General features: G+C 45.3%; 1 protein-coding gene and 1 long non-coding RNA gene across 12 annotated transcripts in view; one reads left to right on the plus strand and one right to left on the minus strand.

Annotated features, from left to right (window-relative positions):
• Nucleotides 1-1,425: 1,425 nt before the first annotated feature.
• LOC118985279 (uncharacterized) lies at nucleotides 1,426-8,229 on the minus strand. Of its 3 annotated transcripts, none has more exons than XR_005066088.1 (4): nucleotides 8,010-8,229; nucleotides 7,396-7,474; nucleotides 2,434-2,626; nucleotides 1,426-2,000 (listed from the first exon to the last, which is right to left on the minus strand). It is a non-coding gene; the product is annotated as an uncharacterized LOC118985279 (long non-coding RNA). The 3 variants fall into 3 exon arrangements; XR_005066087.1 differs by having other exon boundaries at nucleotides 7,396-7,793; nucleotides 7,850-8,229; XR_005066089.1 differs by lacking the exon at nucleotides 7,396-7,474.
• The window catches only part of ANKRD44 (ankyrin repeat domain 44), a 316,425-nt gene continuing 298,987 nt past the window's right edge, over nucleotides 3,364-20,801 (plus strand). For 5 of the 9 annotated variants that reach the window (XM_037043709.1, XM_037043702.1, XM_037043703.1 and 2 more), the window contains exon 1: nucleotides 3,364-3,600. In XM_037043709.1, the coding sequence (XP_036899604.1) occupies nucleotides 3,574-3,600 (27 nt within the window). In that variant the 5' untranslated portion in view covers nucleotides 3,364-3,573. The remainder of the gene's footprint in view (nucleotides 3,601-20,801) is intronic. The other 4 variants (XM_037043710.1, XM_037043707.1, XM_037043711.1 and 1 more) reach the window with 2 other exon arrangements.

The following is a 20,801-nucleotide window of genomic DNA, read 5'->3' on the forward strand; positions in this document are numbered from 1 at the left end:
TTACCACCACAATAGCCTTTACTCTGTGGGTCAGAGAAGTAATGGGGCTTCTGCCAGTTATGGAGTATGTCCATTCTAATTATATATTCAGGAACTGAGGCAATAACCACAGAGTGGGTCTGCCAATGAATTGGATCCAGGTGATTTATACTTGGGTGATAATACCATTTATCACCTGACTACCATGAGTCTCCACTTTGATTCATGGACCTAGAGGTATTTTGGATCCTTGAGAATTAGCATCAATTCAGAACAGTCTCTAGTAATGTCTGAACTATCTGGGTATTTCCTTTTCCTCAGTGCATGGTCATCCTAGTAAAAGACATCATTACTTCCTTTGGGAAAGGCTTGGATGAAAATTTGTTGTATATATTTAGGGCAATGCTGCAAGGTCCTTCCTCAAGGAGACCAGCCTGTCTTTTAGTAAAGGGGCTCTGTCTGTGAACTGGCTGAGGCATGAGAATTGGGTGAGAAGAATGAGTTTTCATTTTGATGGCCCAAGTCAGGTTTTAGGCAGCAGAGATACAGTTTTAAAGATCAAGATCAAGATCAAGGGATATTTCAGAAGTTGGCCCATTTATTTCATTCCCTGGGACATCTAGGATGTTACTGAATATCTGGGCAGGTTAAGACCTTTGAGCACAACTTTGTGCTGCCTATTGTTGTAAATGGGTCCACCTTTCCCTGCCAATTAACACTGTCACTTGGCCATTGCCATCCAGGGACCCCATTATCATGGAAATCAGGGAGCCATCTCAGTGGAAGCATCTCCCACCATCATATCCAGGCACTACAGAGCTTTTCTGTTGCTTCCCTTACTAATGTATCTCTCCATGCCGTAGTGTAGAGACCGTTGCCTGGGCCTCTAAGGGGTATGTAGTTGCAGGTTGGGTGGACAGATTGCACATGATAAGAGAACTCCAACGTTTCCATCTCCATAAACTTGTGAATTTCTTTCTCTAAATCATACGAGAGCCATTCTGTCCTCTGGATCTCACTGAATATAGATAACACTGAGTCAGAGTCAGAGTTTCATTTAACCAACTAACAAAACTGTTGGAATCACTTTCAATGCTTGAACTAACACATTAAAGCCAGACTTCCTGGTAAATGCATTCGTATTAACAATTTTGACCCAATCCTTTGCTCTTTATTTTGCTTGGAACTTGACCAAGACCCTTGCAACCTTTCGCAAAGTCATGTCACCTATGACAACATGAATGTTGATATTTGCATTGTTAACACAACATTCACATTGGTCCGCATTTGCAGTTCTCTCTCTCACCATGGCTCTCCATACAGGTGCAAGCATCTTATTATTTATTTGGTCTTCTAACAGAGTTGTGCTATGGCATTTGTTTATTGAAGTACACATTAGTTATAAATTACTTTCATTTTTCCTTTATTATACAATTAGACATTACATTAGATTTTTTTTTGAAATTTGCATAGGTAGCTAATATTTTCTATGGATTTTAATTCAAACTAGTAAAGGGAGTGTTTAAATACTAGTTAGAAAAGGGGCTGATGGACCTGGTAGGGTTGAGAATGACTCCCCCCTCCTTTCAAATCAGTCCCCAGAGACTTCTGTACAGGCAGGTTCATAATGAACCAAAGTGGACCTTGAGTGCATCCACCGAATTAAATCCTTTGTTGTCACTCTTCTGAAAGGAGGCTACATTTAAGTACAGAATTCACTGTCCTGTTCAGTTTACTTACAAAGCCACGCAGGATGATATTAATAAATAGACACATCAACAACAGCAGTGAAGAACTGTCTCATAGATGCAATGAAAGCAATCTACTTTGTGCTTGAAGGAGGCCTTGGAGAGAAAAATTTTTGTCTCTGCATCACTGAGGACAGAGGAGTGGAAGCTAGGATCGCTCTTTCTTCTCCCCTTTTCTGCATGATCTGAGTCACAATTCCACGGTTAGATGATAAATCGGAGGATGTTACCACGCCCTTCTCTCCTTTTGCTCATGCAGTCTTTGGGGAGGCTCTGAAAGTAGGAAGAGGCCACATTTGGTTTGTGAATGAAAGTAGCTGTTAGGCCCTGGCCCAGGAACTCTAGCTCTAGTTTTCTGTTCAATGCCACTGGCCTGCAGGTCTGCCTGAGAGCAGTACCCCATCCGTTTGCTACTCAACTCTAGGAGCTCAAATCTTGACACTTTCTCGGGGAAGCCTGTCCTCACCCATCAGTCTGGCCTGATGTCTTTGTCATGGGTTCCTTCAGAAGCATTTTTTCCCTGCAGGTTCGTGCTTATGGTTATTAGTGTTGACTACTATGCGGTTTATGTCAGACATCTCCTAAGACTAGCTGTCTTGCCAGTTTATGCTCCTCCTTTCATGCCACTCTCTGGTACGAGGTAGGTACTGAGTACATAATTGGTGGAAGAATAAATGCTGCAAATTCCAGAAGCATCAACACCTACTGTGACTATGAAGTGCCCTTGCATTTGTACCCCACGTGGTTTGACAGCTGAGTCTTCTATCCGGTGAAGAGTGTAGTAATTGGATTTTGTGCAAATGGGTGGATCAGGACAGGTGGAAACACTTAAAAGCCCCATTAATCCGGTAATTTAGGGCCTCTTTTCTTCTCCAGTAACTGCTCTACCTCCACCTTCCCTAGAACACAACCCAGAGATTGAATTAAGGATGGACTCTGTGTGTGTCCAGCTGGGAGGGAGCTGGAGAACAAGGTGAAAGGGGCAGAATCCCTGACCCCCATCCATCTCTCCAGTGTTTGGCAAACATCTCTCCAGTGTTTAATTCTCCATTAAAGAATTATACTGTGTCCAGGGCTTCTCTGCATTAAACAAAGAGAGCCTCAGAATTGTGGTCTCTGACCCGAGTCCGGTAATCTGGAGTGCTGGGCAATTTCATTTCAGATTAGGGGGAGAGGCTGAGGGGAAGGGGTGTGACCCAGTCTCCCCTGCTAAAGTTGGTGGCGTGCGGGTCGCAGCCTTTCTTGCCCGCCCTCGGGCTGCATCGGCAAGGGCTAGCTCCTCAGGTGTGTCCGTGGCTGCGTGTGCGTGTGAGCCGCGGCTCCGTAGGATCACGATCAGCCTCGGAGGGCGCCTCTAACCGGGCATCCTCTAGGGCCAGAGGGCCGCGGGGGGAGCCCTGGGACCCGAGGCCGGCTGGCCGGGGCGCAGTGAGCAGGTGCGAAAAGCAGGCGGCAGTCTGGCCCCACGGCGGGGCGCAGGGTGCGGGCGCGGGCGGGCGCCCGGGGCCGGGGGCTGCGAGGCGCGGCTGCGGGCGGCAGGAGGCAGCGTCGGCCCAGGCGGCGCGGCCGCGAGCGAGCCGCGCGCGGTGATGTCAGTGGCGGCCCGGCTGGCAGCAGCCGGTACTTCCTGTATAAAGGCGGGCGGGCTCGACTGCAAGCCCCACTAGCCAGTGTCAGCCTCTCGGCGGCGGGAGGCGGCGGCGGAGGAGGAGCAGGGGGAGGGCTGTCAAATTCGGGAGCCAGATTTTTTCCCCTTCCCCTGGCAATCCCTTCCGCTTCCCCGGCTCCTGGCGTGACATCTGCGGACCAGGGACCTGTATGTGTGTGAGCGCGAAGGAGCGGAAGAATGGCAGTGCTGAAACTCACCGACCAGGTAGGGGGCGGCGGCGCCGGCGGGCGGGACGCGCGGGCGCGGGGCGGCGCGGAGCCCCGGCGGGGGGATGGGGGCGCGTCGCGGAGCGCGCCCGCGAGCTGTTTACTCGCGGAGAAGGGGAGGAGTGTGTGCGGCCACCGGCGGCTCCGAAAGCCGGCGGCTTCGGCTCTCTTCCCCTGCGCAGTCCCCGCCCTGGGCCGTCGGAACTGCGCTCTAGGGTTGGGGAAGGGGCTGCGGGCGTCGGGCGCAGCCGGGGAGCTGGAGCGTGGATGTGTGCGGGTGTGTGTTGTCCCCGGCCCGCGCTGGGCAGGGGGATGGGAGGCTCGAGGTGCTCCTCAGGCTCCTAGCTAGCTGCGCAGCGTGGGCTCGGTGGAACTGTGCCGGCCGAGGGGAGGCTAGTCTGCGCTGCGAGGAGGAGGACGTGGGATGGAAAGGGAGAAAGGATACTGGGACCCTTCCCCAAGCCCAGCGGGAGACCTGCCCAGACCGCAGCTCTCGTGCGGTCGCCTGTCTATCCGTTTGACATGACAGCCTGACTTCCTCTTTACTAGCGGCAGGCTATGTGTGCGTGGTGCGCGCTGGGGACCCTTGGAGACCGCGCTTTGAGCTCTGGCTGATCTCTCTGAGGAGGAGGTGAAGTCCAGCCAGGGGCTCCACTCACAGGAGATGGGCTGTCTGCCCTCTGCCTGTGTCCATCAGCGGTGTCGCTTTCCTTTCTGAGACCACACAGGGCAGCTCCAGAGAGCCGATTCGGAGTGGTGGGGCTATTTGCTGAATCGGTTGACAGTGCAGGACTGTGGAGTGGAAACACCTCGCCTTTGGGGACTCTGCTGCTCTTAGGGCATCGACACTCGCGGTCACCTAACCAAAGTTGCATGACAAAATGACAAAACTCTTTGCAGCTCCTTTCACGAAAAAAAGAAATAGCGTGCTTCCCCCCTTCCTGTTTATTCTGGAGAGTGTAACGAACATTGTTTTGGGGGCCTAGTAGTACCAGAGGCAGTCTTGACTTTGACACATGTGGTCAACATGCCCGTCCTTGGTTTTAAACATCTCTCACTTCTTGAGTGGGTTGCATCCCGGGCCTCGCTGTCCCCAGTTAGTCTGCGACTTAAATGCAATCTAAAAGAGCCTCTTAGAGTCAAAGCTTTGGTTTGCTTTCCCCAAGTCTTTACAGCTCACCACTCCCCCTTCCCCCGCCCCCTTGTAGGGAAGGGATCACTGAATTAAAATTCATGTTATCATTAAATTTAGAAGGAGGAGCAGCTGGTAATTGTGTTGAATCTACTTGTTCCCGTTGGCTCCAGAGCATTTAACAGTGTTTGTAAGTTGATAGTAGGATTCCCCCCACCTTTGGGTCACATACTTTGACAACTGTTAGGCATTTGCTTGTTTTAAATCTTCCAGTTTCAGTCTGACTTGATCTTGTCATCTTCTCCAGGACACATTACTTACTGACCTTGTCTTTTCTTCCTGAATCTTCAAAGTACAAAAAACATACTTCTGATAGGTATTATTATTATTATCACACAGAAAATTTCGTGTAGGCTTTTGGAGTTGTGAGGGACCCCAAAGACCACCTTAGCCCACATCCTTCATTTTTTAAGCGGAGAAACTGAGCTCTAGAGAAGTGAAGCATGTCTTCCTCTGGGACCGCAGCTGTTGGCCTGTTGGGCAGAGGTCAGCTCCAGTCTCCTGCCCTCCTGGCTTTCTGTGCTTTCTGCTCGAGGTTGACACTCCTCTCTCTTGTCCTTGGATGTGCTGAGTTACAAGAAGGCATCCTCTTCCAAATCAGGGTCAATGCTGGTGGCAAGTCTATTACTTGGTCTTAGAAGGAAAGAAAGTTACTATTTATTCTTCAGGACTTATCACAGTAGGACTTTCAAGGACGTGTCTCTTTCAAAATGTTTCTGAATACATACTGCCCTTCCCCCAACAAAGTAGTACTACTGTGGAGGGAAAGAGTTGTACGACTTCCATTTGGTTCTGTTGCCTGATGCAGAGAAGGAATTGGAGTTGTACAACTCGAGAGCACCTATAATTTGCCAGCCTATTTTGGGGCGAAGCCAGAGGAAGGCTGGCTAAGGAGGTGTTCTGGGTGGGGTGGAGTGGTGGGCAACCATGGTTTCTGTGTGGCTTAAGGTCCAGGAAGTGTGTGGTCTTTCTTGCCTTATATAGTCTTACCTTTCAGTTTGAAACTCTAAATTCTTAGAAGCGGGTTCTTAACCTCACCAGAGGCTTAAAAACCCTTTGCTTAAACAGCTCCTACAAGAGTTTTGCTCCATCATTGTGGGTAGGGAGCTAACTGCTTGGAATCTCTGCCGTACAGTTTCTAGCTCTCCATTCAGCTATTTGTAAAACAATTATTTCTTAACGTCTCCTTCATTCCTTAAATGCCCTATTTGTGTGGTGAATCTTGAGTTTTGCCAGGGCTCTTGGGTTTTCAGCCTGAGGACACATTCTTGCTCTCGATAAGCCAAATCACAAGTCACTTGTCCGTTTTTAACCTGTTCCTGAAGTGGGAGTGAAGGAAGATGAGGTACCCTGTCCTGCTGGTGCAGGAACCTGTAGGTCTCAGGCAGCATCAGCTTCAACATTTAGTCCTGCACCCCATCCCAATCATACGAGAGGTGGAGAACGCCTTTCCTGATTCTGTTTTGGAATTTTGGAAGAGTCAAAAGAAAGGGGGAAGGGAGAGGCAAGTGTGGTTTTCAGTCTTTTTTTCTTTTTGTTACTATGAGAAGGAACTGGAAGCTATTGCTATAAACAAACAAACTTGGCATTTAGCACTTCTGCATTTGTAACTGTGTCTCTACTGTTTTGCTCTTCACACAACACACATAATTTTTCTTGCAGCGATAGGGGTGCCCACCATTCTGGGTTGCCAAGGACTGAGGGTTTCCCTGGATGTGGGACTTTGGGTGCTCAAGTTAACCAGGGTGAGTCGGTCACCTTATGTAGCATAGAACACACTCACCTACGTAATTAATATAGTGGTGTAATTATTTTATCCAGATGGACATCAGGAGGTTTATTTATATCTTTGATTTAAAGTGAGGTAATTTGAACTGTGGGAAAGAAAAGTCTGTTACTACAAATGTGATGCATTTTGGCTCAAGATAGCCCTGGAACTCTACAGGTTGATTTGCTGTTGAACTTTTGGGGGCTGCTCTTGGGTCACATAGTTAAGACACCACAGTGATTTTATGTGTGATGTCATGTCTCTGGCTTGGACCCCCTAAAACTGTTTCAAAGTTATGCAGCCAGACTGGTGAGTTCTGTTGGACCTTTGAAATGTCCACTATATATTCTTATCTGAATTTGCTAGTGACAGCAGAATGCCACCTCCATCCTGAGGGCTGCCTGTAGACGAACTGTGTCAGCAGGTGGCCCTTTTTGGAGCTTCCTGCCTGGAGGCCTTCTGGTTTGGTGTCCCCTTGCCAAGTCCTAGCTCACACTTGAGTCACTCATCTCCTTGCCAAAGGCAATGGCTGGCAGCTGTGGCAGTCACAAGAAACTAGAAATGCTCTGACTTTGAAAGCAGAATTTCTAGCCCATAGTGCGAGGCCTTGGGATCTGTTGGTGTGTTTTACCGGTCCGCCTTCATCCTCCATTGCTCCCCTGAGCACTGGGTTTACAGCAAACACTATGCTCCAGCCCTGCCTTCAGCAGGGAAGGGGAAAGAAAGGCACTATTCTTTGAACCATTCTCTGGTCGTTTGGGGATCTGCTCACATGGTTTGGGGAGTGCACTTGAGGACTGGTGCTTTATGTCAGAGACCTAATAATGGCTTACCTTTATTTTGATCTTACTGTATGCTGGGCCCTCCTATGAATCATCTCTCTTAATCCTCACAGCCACTATAGTGTGATTCCTATTTTATAGATGAGGAAACAGGAATAGAGAGGCTAATGGACTTGTTCAGGGTCACACACCCCTTGAGTGACTAGCAAGGTGTCCACCTACCCTGGCAGGTGGCATAGGTGGGGCTCTCACCACAAGGATGTACTTTTAATAGTTGAAAGGGTGCAGCTCTAGGACTCATGGGTGCCTGCTCTTACTTCCGGAAGCCAGTGGGTGAGCTGCACCCTGCACTCCTCCGAGCCCTTGGGCCGGCCCTAGTTGTGTGAGATTCTGGCCCTGCTGTGAGACCTCTGCTCCTACCAGACATGTCCCGGGCTCAGCCTCCCCACCTCTCCACTTCCCCACCTCCCCACTTCCCCACCTCCCCACCTCCCCACCTCCCCACCTCCCCACCTCCCCACCCTGCTGGATGATGTGTTGGTTGGTAACTTGGTGGGTTTATTAACATATAAACTGGGATCATTGTAGAACAGTCAGGAAGGTAGATAAACAAAACCAAAAGCAGTTCAAACCATCTGAAGTCTCTGTACTCAGAAAGGACTAACCTTGCTTGACATCTTCTTATAGTTCCTTTTCGTCTTCTGTCTAGGTGGCCAGGTACAAGCTTTAAACCTTCTGCACGATGATACCGGCATCTTTCCCTCGAGCACAGAGCCGGTGTCTGTGCTGTCTAGACCAATGGCTTTTTGAAATAAACTGGATTTGTGCTTCTCCGAGATAAACAGCTGGCGGCCCCAGTGTGCACGCAGCAGCAGCTCACCAGGGCTGGCCCTGGACTGACTGAAACTTGTAAAAAAAGTTTCAACTTTAACTTCCTCTTTTCCTCTAAACAGAAAGTAAATATAAACTCAAAAAGGCACAGTTGTTTGTGCCAGAAATGGGACAGAAACATCCTTTAGGAAGATTTCACTTTCAGGAATATAATGTGAATTTTAATGGGCCGAAGTCCGACGTGAAAGAATTTAAACACTGGAGGCAGGAACGACAGAGATGTGATCATCCTGTGGTGTCAAACTCGTGTAAACTATGGCTCTCCCTTTTTTGTCTTCCCCAAAGAAAATCTCCTATGAAGCTCAATACGTGAAAGAGCTGGCAGGGGTCCCTGAGGGCCTTTCCAAGGTCATCTGGTGTTAGGATTATTTGGAAGTCCCTTGGTGTGAGAAAACTACTGGTGACTCATTCCATGTTTTTTTTTAAATTTTCCTGACACATCAGGTACTCGAAAAACAAACAAATAAACATTGTAAACGTTTGCAGATGATTAGGAGTGACCTAGACTTTGGATGACCGTACAGTTGTATCCAAACTGGGACAGCTTTTGAGAATGATGGCCTAGCAGGGAGGGGCCATTAAGCTGAGAGTACAGATGTGAATTTGGACTGCCCCAGGTCAGCCTGGACACATTGTCACGCTGCACAGGCTTTATGTTTGCTCACCTCAGGCTTGAGAGTAGCAGGGAACTAGTTTGACTGGTAGACTAGTCACTGTCTCTTGAGTCATGTTTCCACTGGAGCAGGTATTGCAGAGATTGTTTTATGGCCACGGGCAAGTCCAGAGTTGGAAAACACCTTCCATCTCACACATCAGTTCTGATCAGTTGGAGGAGGGGTTGCAGGAACATTGTGTCAGACGCATTTTGGCTCTTGCAGCCGGGGATGGGGGGGATGTGATGACTGGTTATCAGTGTTTGCTGTGGGTATAAGATAAGGCGGAGGTGGCATATGTCGTGCGTGCATCAGCCAACCCTTCACTAGTCAGATTAACCCCAGTGGGTCCCAGGTTGCTCTTTGCTCTTCGTAAAATGAAGAGTTGGGGCTGGATGCCTTAGGGGCCTTGGCCCCACCCTCTCCCTTCACTGCGCAGCCGCCATGGAGGGGGCGTGCTCCTCCTGCGGTCTGTGCCGCAGTCCTCTGCACGAATGCAGCCTCGGGGAGTGCATTTGCAGATGAGCTACAGTTGGGTCTCTAGGTGACAAGTCAGTCAGTTAGCTTAAGGTTTCAGAAGAGGGTTTGAACCACTGTCAGTGATTTAGAAACTGATTCCTGCCCTAAATGATAATATCCTTTTATTTTATAGATAATCCAGGATTTTTTATTTTACCGATTAGTTTTATATAAAAAATTTATGTGGCATTATTATATAAAATATAGAATATATAACTATATAATAATAAATAGTCTAATGTTTTAATTTTATTTAAAAATTAAATTTAATAGGATGGTATTGGTTAATGAGACTATATAGGTTTTAAGGGTACATTTTTTCATATATTTTATTGATTATGCTATTATAGTTGTCCCCTTTTCTCTCCTTTCAAGTGTGCATTTCCGTGATACATGATCTGTATATTGCGTTGTGTGCCCACTTCCCAAAGTCAAGTTTTATTGATTATTTCCTTACTATTTTTTAACCAACATCGTATTTGTCTTCTGCCTGTCATCAGAGGTTGGGAGAGCAGTTAAGTTCTCTTATCAATGTTCTTGCTTATAAAAATGTTGGCACCCCAAGAGGTTGAAATTAGCTTTTTAAATTATGATACTCCTAATTTTTAAGGATTCTTTTACTTGTCTGCCCTTGTGAAAACTGAAAATTTGTCTAGTATTTTATTAATGAGACCAAGCTAATAAGAGGTCTGTAGCCCACCTGTGGACTGTTTCAGGCTTTAGTAAGCCAATGTTTGTTTGAATCTCTTGGTTTTCGTAATTTCTGCTCTTCTACCCTCGTGAGCCGTAAGAATCACAGTGTAACTTTGTAAGGTCTCTTTAATGCCAGGAAACCAGTTGGCCTATGGGAACCTCCAGAGCTCCTAGTAAAATTAGAAAGATTGGAAGGCACACCTGAGATCTAGACACCCAAAATTTAATTACACTTCCAGCCTGTATCTAAAAGTCTTGGTGTTAAATTGCTTTTGTTTATTTTACAGAACACTAAATTGGGACTCAGAAGACCTGGGATTTATTCATGGCTCTTTTTCTAATAGTCGTTGGTATGTTGTGGGCAAGTCGTGATTTTAGTTTCTTTGTCTGTGAAATGGGAGTGGGTAGGTGGAGAATCTTCTAAATTCTTTCAAGCTCTAATGTTCTAAAAGAGCACCCCAAATATCTCAGTGTCAAGCTCTTTTCAACCCATGGAATCTGGTTTTAATAAGTACCTGCCTTCCATGAACTTCTGACTTCCTGCCCAGGGTGGTGATGGTAGCTTTCAAATTGACCAGGTCTGAGAAACATATCTTGAGTTCTGCCTAAGGGTCAAGGGTACTTTCCCCAAGGGTGCCATCTGCTAGGATCTCCAGGAACTACATTTGCTGTACACCGAACTCCTCTGGCTTCCCCAGCGCAGCCCTTTTAGAATCCCCTGAGCCTCGTTCAGAGCAGGGGGAGCAAGCCTTGCAGACCCCGTGTTGGTCTCTCCTGATATGTGTGAGCTAGAGCCCAGCTTAGCCTTCCCCAGAGGCGATGCTTTAGCACGTGGCCGGAGTGCTCCCCACATTCCCGTCTCATTGAACTTCTCGTGACATCTGGGCCTAACAAGCCTGTTTCCCAGCTGTTTGCCCCAGAGGTTGGGTGCAGTTGACACAGTGGCCGCAAACTTTCTCCAGGAGGGAATTCCTCCATGCGATCAACCCCCTCTTTATGGGTAGGCACACTCAGTCTGTGGAGGAAACTTGTTTTGGTATCTCAGGCCGGCAAGATGAAGAGAAAAAGGAAGTGAGCACAGAAGTGTCCAGACAAAAAGCCCAGGCAGAAAGTCAGGTCAGCTGGGACAAACCAGCCCACCAATAGTGGTCTCCAAAAGAAGGGGTTGCCTCTGTCCCAGGGGTGAACAAGATGGCTTATTGAGTTTGGGAAAGAAAATGTAGGATTCATATTTCTTTTTAAAACCTCTTTACATTTTTTATTTTAAATATATATTATATACTAGCACTATAAAATTCTCTGAGCTCTACTTCCCGCTTTCTCCCCACCTGGCCACACCGCTGCTGGAGCTCCGCAGTGTCTTTCTGCACTCAGCACTGGCCCCTCCTCTCTACTTGGAGTGATGGATCTCAGATCAGTTCTCTTCTTGGCGCAAAACCATCCAGTCTCACGCAGAATAAAAGCTGACGTCATAGCGCGGCCCACCAGGCTCCCTCCGCTCCGCCCCTCCCCTCGTCTGCCCAGCTGTGTCTGCTCCTACTTCTGCCCGACTCCTTGGCTTCAGCCCATTGGTCTCCACCCCATTCAGTGGACGTACTCCCGCCTCCAGCTCCTCTCGGATCCTGCTCCCCGTGGAGCTCTTCCCCAAATGCCCACCGGTCCACTGTCACCTCTTCACTCCAACGTTACCTTCTAATTGAATGCTTTTCTGGCCACTGTTTAAAACGCCATTCTACATTTTCTGTTCCCGTTTCTTTATTTTTTCTATATAGTACATGTCCCTTACACCAGGTACTTTTTTGTAAACAAAAATTTATGTGTAGGAGAGATACAAGTAACTGGGGAAGGATCTTTGTTATTATTGCTAGTAGTTTGGTTCAATCACCACTGCAGCTTTAGCACTTAGAACAGTGGAAGGTGCATAGTAAATGCTCAATAAATATTTCAGTGACTTAAATATGTTTGTATGTGTGTATGTGTATATGTATATGTTCAAATGTTTTTACTCATGAGTGCTCAAAGAGAACTATTTGGAAACACCTCTGTAAACAGTGTTTCATCTGTACACTGGGATATTGGATTTCTATTCAAGCAAAATTCGGAGAAAATTATCAGCCCCATTGAAAGATGAAAGATCACATGTTGCCGCCTTCTCTGGTTGTATTTTCCCACTTTTTAAATTGAGCTTTTAATGGTGGGGATGGGTTAGCGCTGTAGTGAGTCCTGAGCAAGTCACTTTCTTCCCCGGGGGAAGGAGAACTGGGGCAACACGAGGGAAAAGGAGATGTGAGTCCTGAACGTGATGGGAAGGGACCCCACCCCCCTGGCAAGGGGATGCCCTGTGCCTTCAGGCACTCAAGGAGTGTTTAGTGAGCTCCGTCTGCATGGCAAGGACTCTGGGGGGGTCCTCTGCTTCCCTTATTTCCGCAAAGGATGAAAACAGCTAAGAACTGGTACAATAAAGTAGAAACCAGGCAGAGAATTGGGAATGAGGAGACAAGACGGCACTCACACTTGATGTGATTTAATCTTAACAACAACTGTGAGAGTGGCTGTTATTTCATTTACGGAAAATGAGAATTGAGAGTAAGTAATCTATTCAGGGTCATGGGACTCTGGGATTCCCCTCTGGGCAAGTTTGGCTCCACGGTGCACAGACACCACGGTGCACATTGTCGGCTGTTGTGCCCTGGCTCCTGACATAGGTGTAGTGTCCCAGGAGCCCCTTTTCCTCATGGAGCTTAATGGCCTTATCAACGATGAGATTGAGTGCCCTGTGCATGGAAGGCCCTCATCAAGTCTTTATGGAATTCGTGTGACATATGAAATGGCTCTCAAACCAGGTACAGTGCAGGTTTAGATGACGTTTTGGGGAAGTGAATAAAGACTACAGGAGTCCAGAGAAGGGCTTCAGGGAGCTGGAGGGAGTCCAGCCGATCCTTGAGGAGGGGAATGACTTAGGCAGCAGCAGGTGGGGGTGGAAGGCAAGCCAGCTGAGTGACATGCCATGTACCTGTCAGGTCACCCGAGGAGTGTGATTTCACTGAAGCATATGGTCCGTGTTAGGAGGCAGAAAAGGAAAGGAGAGAACTATCCAACAACCAGTCAACATTCGAACTTGGTAGGAAAGGCGTTTGTGTATTAACAAACCCTGCTCACTTCAGTTCTGCTGCTGCCTGCGTGCTACCTGGCCTCTCCTGGAAATGGAATTAATGAGTTTGTGTCCCGACAAAACTCATTGTTTCCATTTGTTGCATAGGCATGTTCTTTGAAAAAATAATTTGTACCCTATCTTGTTCCAAAAAAGCTTGGAAGCATAAAGTAGGGTATCTCCTGTGGGTCTTTTTGTCTCTGTGGTGCCCCCTACTTGGGGAGAATGTTGCATCCGTTACTTGTCATGGCAACATTCTGAGGACAAACTTGCACCCAGGAGTAGCAAAGACTCCACCTAAAGGGGCCGGTGGTCTTCATGGTGCAGGGCATGGACGCAACAGTGTGGGGGGTCTGGAGACAGCTCGTTTTTAACCTGATACGTTTTTTTCAAATAAAAAATTATTTAAAAAATCCACACTGTGAGGAATCTACTGGAGGAATGATCCCATTTCTTTAAAAAGTCAATTAGAAGAAAAAAAGATGGAGGAGAAACATATAGATTAAATGACAAGACACATATAAACTAATTGCAGTGAATGGATTTGGCTTCTGACTCAGAGTTCTATGAGGCATTTGGAGAAATTTGAATACTGACTGGATGTTTGATGAAAATGGTGTAATGTTTGGGTTTTAAAAGAGTTCTTATCTTATAAATAAACAAACCAAACCAAACCTGAGCATTTGCCCAGGGCACCTAATTATTTTAGTGACTCACTCTTTTTTGGAAGCTATGTCTCTTTCTCTTCCTGCTCTCTTGGTGGCCCTTCAAATGCTCCACTTTCTTGATAGAATATCTTCCGTAGAGTGTTAGAGTCCTTTGGTCTGAAAGGCACACAAGTCTGCTAGTTTGGTTTCCTGAAGAATATGTTTCTGAGTTAGTTGTGAGGTTCACCCATCTGTTGACTTAGGTTCAGTGACTCTTATAATTCAAGTCAGATATCTGAGCATCTGCCTTAAAATCACGTCTCATATGCTGTTAGAAAACCTAGATTTGGCTGCCCTTCTAATAAATTTCATTGTAAGGTATTTCGAGGAGGATGTATAAATTAGAGTCGCCAAAAATCATTTTGTTACGTTAACTTTTTAACCATGTTTCTACTTAAACTGGGTCATTTTTAAAGACAGCAAGCGGCTGTAAGGTCTCAGTTTGAATGGCCCCTGGTGCCCTGCCTCTCCTTCTACCTGGGGCTGGAAGTGGGTGCAGCTGCTGCGCTCACAGGTTTCAGAGTCGTGTCAGGCGTGCAGCAGTGCCTTCGTGTGTTCCTACGAGTGTGAAAACCCTTCTGTACCTTCTTCAGTGGAGTCCAGATTTAAGTGTAGACAGTAAGCCTGAGAAATGGCCAGTTGCAACCTGAGTAAACAATACTGTCATGAGTGATGTAGAAGCCAAGTGACTAGGATTTTAGGTGCTTTGGAGACTCAGCATAAATATTTCTTGGAGTCCTTGAGGTGAGTGTGAAATTTAGTTGCTTGCTAATGTTCCTTTCCTTAGCAGCCAAGAAGAAACACTCTCTTGAGGAGCTCTGCTTTTTAGCGAGGGTTCTTATATTAAGGTTGCAGATTACTGTATATATAATATTTTGAAATACTGTGGCATCTGACTGAACAACTTCCCACAATACTGCATGGGAGTGGCATAATGAAGGGAGCACTGAGGGCAATAATGTTCGGAGAGCTGGACGATAGTCACATCTCTGCTCTCACGAGCCACGTCCGTCCTCCTGTGACACGAGTGTCCTCGACTGTAAAATGGGTATAATAATAATTGTTTTATGAGAAGTTGTGACCCTCAGTTGGGAAAAAGACCCTCAGGTATACAAACACAAAAGTGTTTGTACAGGAAGTGGCCTGTGGTAGGCCCTCAGTGAATAGTCCTTAAATCTCTAGTTGGTTCCTTAGTGATCAGATAAAAGAGACTAGTTCTCTAGGGTCAAGTTCAGCTCTATGAGGATATGACCTTCCCCCACAGGATAGGAGTTTAATTGTTTTTTGGTTTTAAACCTATGCCCATCTATCTGTCCTTCTTTCTCTCTAATTTTGACAACAGGGGTGGGAGGTGTTCCTGTTTCTTTTGTTTTTGTGTGCAACCTTCGTACTTAGGTTTGAACCACAGCATTGAGTCCTGCAACGGGAGGAGGTGCATTTCTCTTTCATTTGAGTTTTAACAAGTGAATCAACTTAGTTTATTTGTGTGCTGAAAAAATTCTGAGGCGTGCGAGTCATCCTTGATTTACGTTGTCAGAAATAACTGAGAATTGGTGATAAGAATGTCACTTCCTCCCCACAGAATTACAAAACCGTGTCTTCTTGAGGAAGTGTATAGGAACGAAATAGTGGATAGAGCAATCTTTACAAAAAGTCATACAGCAGAGTTTCTGAAAACCATTGGTGTAAAATTTCAAGCCTTGAGTGAGTATATAAAGAATATAGAAAATAATAATTTTTTTGAAAAAAAAGATGAAAAAGTCAGATGAAGGATCCTTTGTAAAAAGTCTTTTTTAATTTGGAGTCTTTTTTCTCTTAAAACTGTAGAATGCCTTTGAAAGAGAAGGTGAGTCAAACATCACTGCATACCTGTGTGTATTTTAATTCTAAAACGTCTTCGGTTTGAGTTTACGTAATGCTGCATGGTCTGCAAAGCTGAAACCATTCACTCCCTGGCCCTTTTCAGGAAAAAACATTTGCCAACCCCTGCTCTGACCCCAGTCTGCTCTGCGCAGACTGGGGACCATACGCCCCAGAAGTTGAGTTACACTCTTACAGCCTTAGTGTTACCTAAGCTGCACTTTGATCTGGATTTAATTAGATTGAGATGGAAATTCTTGCTTTCATTATTTTCTCCAGGAGAAAGTAGAAGCTTAGTTAGCTTTCATGGTATGCTTTTAATTTTTTAAAAATCCTCTTTAAAACAATAGTTTGTTTGTATTCAGATTTTTTCTCCCTCCAGGAATCACTGTAGAGAAGGAAGCCATATGTTTATATTTTAAATCATTTGCCTTTTAAACTGGATTTTTAAACTCCAGATGTGGACTCAGAAACCATTAAAATGTACTTTTGATGCTCTCAATGAGCCAAGATGGGCAGGGGGCAGAGGACCTTTACCTCTTATATTTGAGAGTGAAACAGGAGTCTGAATATTTCCCGTTTCCCATTGTGTGCTAAAAATACTACTTTTAGTTTTGTTTTTTTTTGAGCAGAGACTCTAGATTGATACGGAGATGGAAATTGCTTTAATATTATGGCAAGCTGATTTAAACAAATGAATTGTAAAGATATGCCTTATTACTACAAATGGCAGTTATAATGTTAAAAAATAAATATCAAATAGTATCTGCTTATTTAATGTTTCTCATTATTTTAGAAAGTTCTCTTTAAAGCTAAGTGTGATCATTTCTGCGTGAGTTACGCATTTGGAGGGGGGGAGAGAGAGAGTGTTGGCTTGTGTTTGTGTATGTGGTTTCCAGTATTCACATCCCTGTGATTATAAAGAGAATCAGCCTCCCACTCTTGCTCTTCCAGACTCATCTGAGTTATTCTCAAACTCCTTCTAGGCCTGGAGTTCCTTTTGATCTTGGAAGAAGAGGGGCATCTTGAACTGGTTAGTGAGGGGCAGAGGGGAGGTCAATCAACACATGTCATCTTTCATCTAAAAGTTGGCTTCATTTTTCTCTTCTGATCTTCCAGAGAGAAAGAATTTAGACTGAAGATACTTGTTGATAAAGAAGATTTATAAAGAAATTCATGTGGTGTATAACTTTAGAAAACTCTGACAGTGATCCAATACCTAAGCTCTCTGAAAACCTGCAACATTTTCTAAACAGTATCATGAATTGTCTGGGGGAGGCCGGAGGCAAACACTGGAATCCCCACTTCTCAAAGGCGAAAACCGAGGCCAGTGGTTACATGGCTTTTTGACTCTTAGTAGATGCAGAGCTCTTGTTTTTCCTGGCTCAGTCTAAGGTGCATTTCATTTGCTTGTCCTGTTATTAACAGCACTTGTAAACTCACATGTCATTTCCACTGTTATATTTAGGATGCAGGTTGAAACACTGTATAAACTGCCCTGTGGTAGAATAGTGGTCTGCCACCTGGGTAATTATTAAGTGGCTCTAGTATCATATCATGGGCATTATCTAGATTAGAATGTATCATCCACTTCTCAGTTGTTCTAGAGGAGGGAGCCCATTGGTACAGGGCCAGAAGACATTGCCCCATGGTTCCCCTTTGGGTGAAGAACTCCGTGACGCAGATGCAGAAGGCTGTGGCACTTAATTCTTGTCTGAGAGCACTTGTAACAGGTAATAGTGCTGAAATAGTAAGGCTTCCCATCCCCTCACCCCCAAAATACCTTCACATTGTGCTTTTTTTTTTTTAGAATTTCATGAGAAGGGTCTGTAATTACCATCTGAAGGGAATGTTTGTCACCAACTGCCTCATCATTAGACATGTCTAAATGTAGACGTATTTAATGAGCACTTTCATTTTTCTTCTTGCAGAGAAGGGGGCGAGCTTCTTAGTTCAGCCTCTCACTTCTGGTTTTAATCCATTTTTAGCCCCTTGATTAGTGTGTGGCTTGAGAAGGTTGGAGCTAAGCCATTTGCTTGTTCTTCACTTTGAGGAGAAAATGTTTGTACCCCCACTTTTTAGTATGTAGGGCTCTGGTTAACCTGTTGGTAGGTTAGTAGTAGCTGTTGAATGAATGAGTGATTTATCACTAGTTTCTCCTGTCTCACCATCCTTCCTAGTTTATTACTATTTACTTTCTTTCTTCCTCCTGGAATCTTTGAAGACAAGAAGGACCAGACATGATTAATTTCTTATTATCTAAATAGCCCTAGTTTAAAGGATTGGTGGTAAAAAATATTGCCAAGTTTTTTTGGTGGATTTTTCCCCTTGTACCTTGTTAAATATACATAATCAAGAATTTGTGGCTGATAGCTCAGTGTGTCATGACATGAACAGATCTGAAGCAGCCCTACCATGATCAAGAAAGTAGAACTGAAGGAAATGTTTGATTATCTTCCCTGCCTCCCCTGTATTTGCAGGATTTTAGACAGGCTTTACCTGGGACAGCTCTTTAAAGACTTGCATAGGAAATCACTGTTAATGTGGGTTCTTGGTCAAAGGCACCTAGCTTAGTCCCAAAGGGCCCAGACGATGGAGAGTATGACTGACCCGGGGGGCCGAAGGCAGGGCCAAGCCGGGCCGTCGCATGGTGCTCACCAGCAGTTTTGCAACATTCTACCCCTGGCTTCCACATGCAGAGGATTTTTACAACTATGTATATCTCCTTGAACATTTTTTTGTAGGTTGACATCTGAAGTTTTCCACCATAGAGTTAGAAAGATGCAAAGGATGTAATTCCTGGCATAATGTAAATATTGACTTCTATAATAAAAACAGTTCATCACTACGTAAAATGCCTTGGATGGAATTTCAGCACTATTGTCACTTGATGTGCCGCACCGTCACTTAACAAATACAGGAGCAAGGACTTCTTTAATAGTCTGAGATTTTACATTGTTTCTTTTTCTTCCTGAACTCATACTTTCATTCAGCTTCCTCGTGCAGAATTTTATCCAAATGTAATTCATTAAAAAAAACCCACCCTGATTGTCCTATGATCCTTGGCAATAAGCATGTGATCCTAAGGTGCTTAGAGTTAAATACATTTCTGGATTGGGTTTACCTCTATAGTAATTATTAATAATTTATCAAAACAAATATTACAAAGTTTCATAAATTAATTTATCAAAACAAATATTTTAAAGCTTGAGAAATTATATGTAAAGTAAAACATTCTTATTTGAAATGTGTTTTGTGGTTTTCAATGAGGCTTCCTTTCTTATTCCACGTTAGTTTGTGTTCTCATGGAGAAGGTAGTTTGCTGGGACAGCGCAGGGTGCTAATTAAGGGGAGTTCTCCTGGCCCTCAGGACTTTGAACCTGGCCTTCCTTTGGCATCAGGGCATTTTCACACCTTGTGGGCAATTCCCTGGCTTCAAAATCCGAACGGGTGAGGGGTCAGTTTACCTTTTGTCAGGTGAGAGAAGAAAGATAGTGAAGAGGGAAGTGTGAGAAAGCAGCAGCATGACTCCTCCATCCACCACAGGCAGGTGCCTTGGAGGGATGGACACTCTGGAAGCTGAGGGTCTGGGACAGGATCCCAGAAAGCTGTCTGTGTCTGCAGACCTCTGCGGAATCTTCATGCGCTTCAGGGGGATGAGGCCCCCAGCGTGAAGCCCACTGCTCTGGGGAGGCAACCCTGGAAGAGCCGATGTTGTCATGGGGCCAGCCTGCATTCCTGTGCCCCCCCCCGAGTCCTGTCCTTTGGCCAAGTATGTGTCACCGGGCCACCCTCAAGTGTGAGTGCAGACACGTAAGCTGACTCTCATAGGCAGTACAGATGGCCTTTGCAAGCCTGTGCTTTCACGTTTGAGAAACCAGGCTCATCAAGTTTTACCTTTTTAAAATAGAAATTAAAAAAATACTTTAATTGAATTTACTGGGGTGACATTGGTTAATAACATTATATAGGTTTCAAGTGTACAGTTTTATAATACATCATTTGTATATCGTATTGTGTGTTCACCATACCAAGGCAAGTCTCCTTCCATCACCATTTGACCCCCTTTACCACCTTCTACCTCCCCTACCCTCTTTCCCTCTGGTGAACCACCCTACTGTTGTCTATGAAGGGGTTTTTTTTTGCTTACTCCCTTAACCTTTCTCACCCAGCCCCCTGACCTCCCTTCCCCCGACAGCTGTCAGTCTGTTCTCTATATCTCTGTGTCTGTTTCTGTTTTGTAAAACTTTAACTTTTGAAGGTAAGGCAAGGGATATACAATGTCTTTATGTGTATTCTCACTTGAAACATTTTAATTACTTAACCCAAATAACATTTGTTTCATAGTGTCTGTGTTCCTGTAAGGCAGTTCTAGTAAGTAGATAGATACTTGATGAAAAAAGTTTGTGTGTGTGTGTGAGTGAGTGAGTGAGTGTTTGGACAGCGTATCTCTCCAACATTCGAAACCTTATTTGGTGCCCAGAAGGCGTCCTCTCGGATGTGCTGGATCAGACCGCCATGTGCCCCTCCTTGCACTCCACTCTCTGCAGCTGTGAATAGTAGCAGGCTGTGAGTAATGGCATTTCTTGTTATATTTTAAATTTTCACTAGAATTCAGTGTATTCAAAAGTTAATTTCTTATAACAGCCCAGAGTCTGCTTTTATATCTGATGCTGGCAAACCCGTGGCTCGAGGGTGTCCATCTGACTGCTACGTTGGTTTCTTTGTCAATTCCTGAGTCAGTTCAGAAGTCCCCCAGTTTCCTAAATGGAAAATAGATATTCTGTCTGGACACATTACAAAAAATGAGCCAAGATCTCCAGATATAAAACCCAAAATGATGGTGCGCTTGCACGTGTATGTTGCATGGATCTACCTGGCTTTTCTCAGCCGTGTTTCAGGCGCATCAGCAGGGTCCGTGGGAGAGAAAGCCGGTGTCTGCTGATGGGCTTGCTGGTTCCTCTTGCTCGTCTCGCTCATCTC

The sequence above is a fragment of the Sturnira hondurensis genome, unplaced genomic scaffold (genome assembly GCF_014824575.4).
Source record: "Sturnira hondurensis isolate 20B ecotype Veracruz unplaced genomic scaffold, ASM1482457v3 Scaffold0004136, whole genome shotgun sequence".
NCBI lineage: Eukaryota > Metazoa > Chordata > Mammalia > Chiroptera > Phyllostomidae > Sturnira > Sturnira hondurensis.